The sequence below is a fragment of the Macrobrachium nipponense genome, chromosome 31 (assembly GCF_015104395.2).
Source record: "Macrobrachium nipponense isolate FS-2020 chromosome 31, ASM1510439v2, whole genome shotgun sequence".
Lineage (NCBI taxonomy): Eukaryota > Metazoa > Arthropoda > Malacostraca > Decapoda > Palaemonidae > Macrobrachium > Macrobrachium nipponense.
In genome coordinates this window covers 24,663,436-24,665,021 of record NC_061093.1, presented here as the reverse complement: position 1 = coordinate 24,665,021, position 1,586 = coordinate 24,663,436, and the positions used below count along the sequence as shown (strand labels likewise).

Below are 1,586 nucleotides of genomic sequence, written 5' to 3'. Positions count from 1 at the left end.
ATATATATATATATATATATATATAAAGAGGGAGAGAGAGAGAGAGAGAGGTGCTAGGTCTAGGAAAAAACCGAATAATCACCAATAAATTTGTAATATTCACTCAATAAGAAAAAAAAAGCCTCCCTAGTACCAGATACCATAATGCCGCTTATGGTTTCATAAACATAATGGCCAAACCTTGAGAAACAAAGCTGGCACAATATGATGTTATTTACATCAATCACTGCTATAAACATCTGACCAGTAGATCATTTTAACATCCTAACAATACGAACAATTTACCGAACAAATTAAACGCAAGCCATTTTTGCGGTTTGTTTTTGTAATAGAACATCATAGAATTAACCAAGATATTGTGTGCTAAATTCGTTATCTCAATATATTCATGTTATAAATTAACAGTTACGTTGTTTGTGTTGCCATAGGCATTATTCATATAAGGGCAATAATTGGAGACGTTGTTGGTGAGCGCCACGTAGTTTGGGTGGCCGCCACCAGGGTGGCGTTGGCGCTGCTGCGCCTGCCAGTCGCTCTCATGGCCCAGGAGGCGGAAACCGCGGGAGTTGAATAACTTTGATTGTGTGCTGCGATTTTTCGTTCATTATCTTCTCGCTGGGGCATTGTGTAGCTTATAATTGCGGGAATGGGCGCAGGAATTCATCAAGAACGAATGCGGTAACATTTCACAGGTAAGCAAAGCATACACTGAATTATATTTACGTTTTTTTCTGCCGTCACATGGATGTTTCTAGGTTTAAGCTAGATGTGCTTTCCGTTTACAAGTCTTCTATGTTCAGGATATTATTGCGGGTCGTGAGTACGCTGACAAATTCCATTTTGAAATCAGAACATCGTGAATCTTATATATGCCGTACGCGATATAAAGTAATATAGATTTTGGTGATAAAACGTACGTATAGTAGTAACTAGGCCTAGGTCTAGGGGTTACCGGTTGCCAATAAGGCTGGCCTTTTAAATGAGTTGCGCCAATGCGGAAGGACATTGCTCTGTTTTGCTAGTCATTAAGAATTCTTTGCAGTAGGTAGGCCTATTGGATAGCGTTTTTTTTACCAGAAAAGGCATCGTTCGAGTTGTTTAACAAAGTGCATTTTATCAAACGTGGTTTCTAAACGAAGTGCTGAGACATCACACTCGGCGAGAGTATTCCACAACGGCGAATAAACAGACCTTAGAAAATAACGTCCGTTATTCAATCCAAAATAAGAATATTAGTATCTTCATACTTAGGTATAACAAATCAGGGTTTGATCTAGTGATATGTCTCACAGATTAGCTATAGGGAGAAGGCGAACGTTGTTAGCGTAAGCTAGACCTAGGCCTATAGGCTACTCTCAAGCTACTCAATTGGTAAGATGCTCTACCGTCCAAGCCTTATTCTAATGACAACTTGATTTCGAATATATAGAAATGATTCCTCTATAGTAAGAATTATGGAATGATCATGCCAAAAAAAAAAAAAACTTTAAAGAATGGTAGGAACGAGAAAGTTAATCTTGACCAAGCAAATCCTGGACCTGTGCGCAGCGATTCTGTCGTCATTCTTGTGTAATCTTTCACTCTTT

At 38.7% G+C, this 1,586-nt stretch overlaps 1 protein-coding gene across 1 annotated transcript in view; it reads left to right on the top strand.

Annotated features, from left to right (window-relative positions):
* The window catches only part of LOC135206512 (basic proline-rich protein-like), a 26,952-nt gene extending 26,378 nt beyond the window's left edge, over positions 1–574 (top strand). The window contains exon 4 of the mRNA XM_064237869.1: positions 406–574. Within this exon, the coding sequence (XP_064093939.1) occupies positions 406–574 (169 nt within the window). The remainder of the gene's footprint in view (positions 1–405) is intronic.
* The last annotated feature ends 1,012 nt before the right edge of the window (positions 575–1,586 follow it).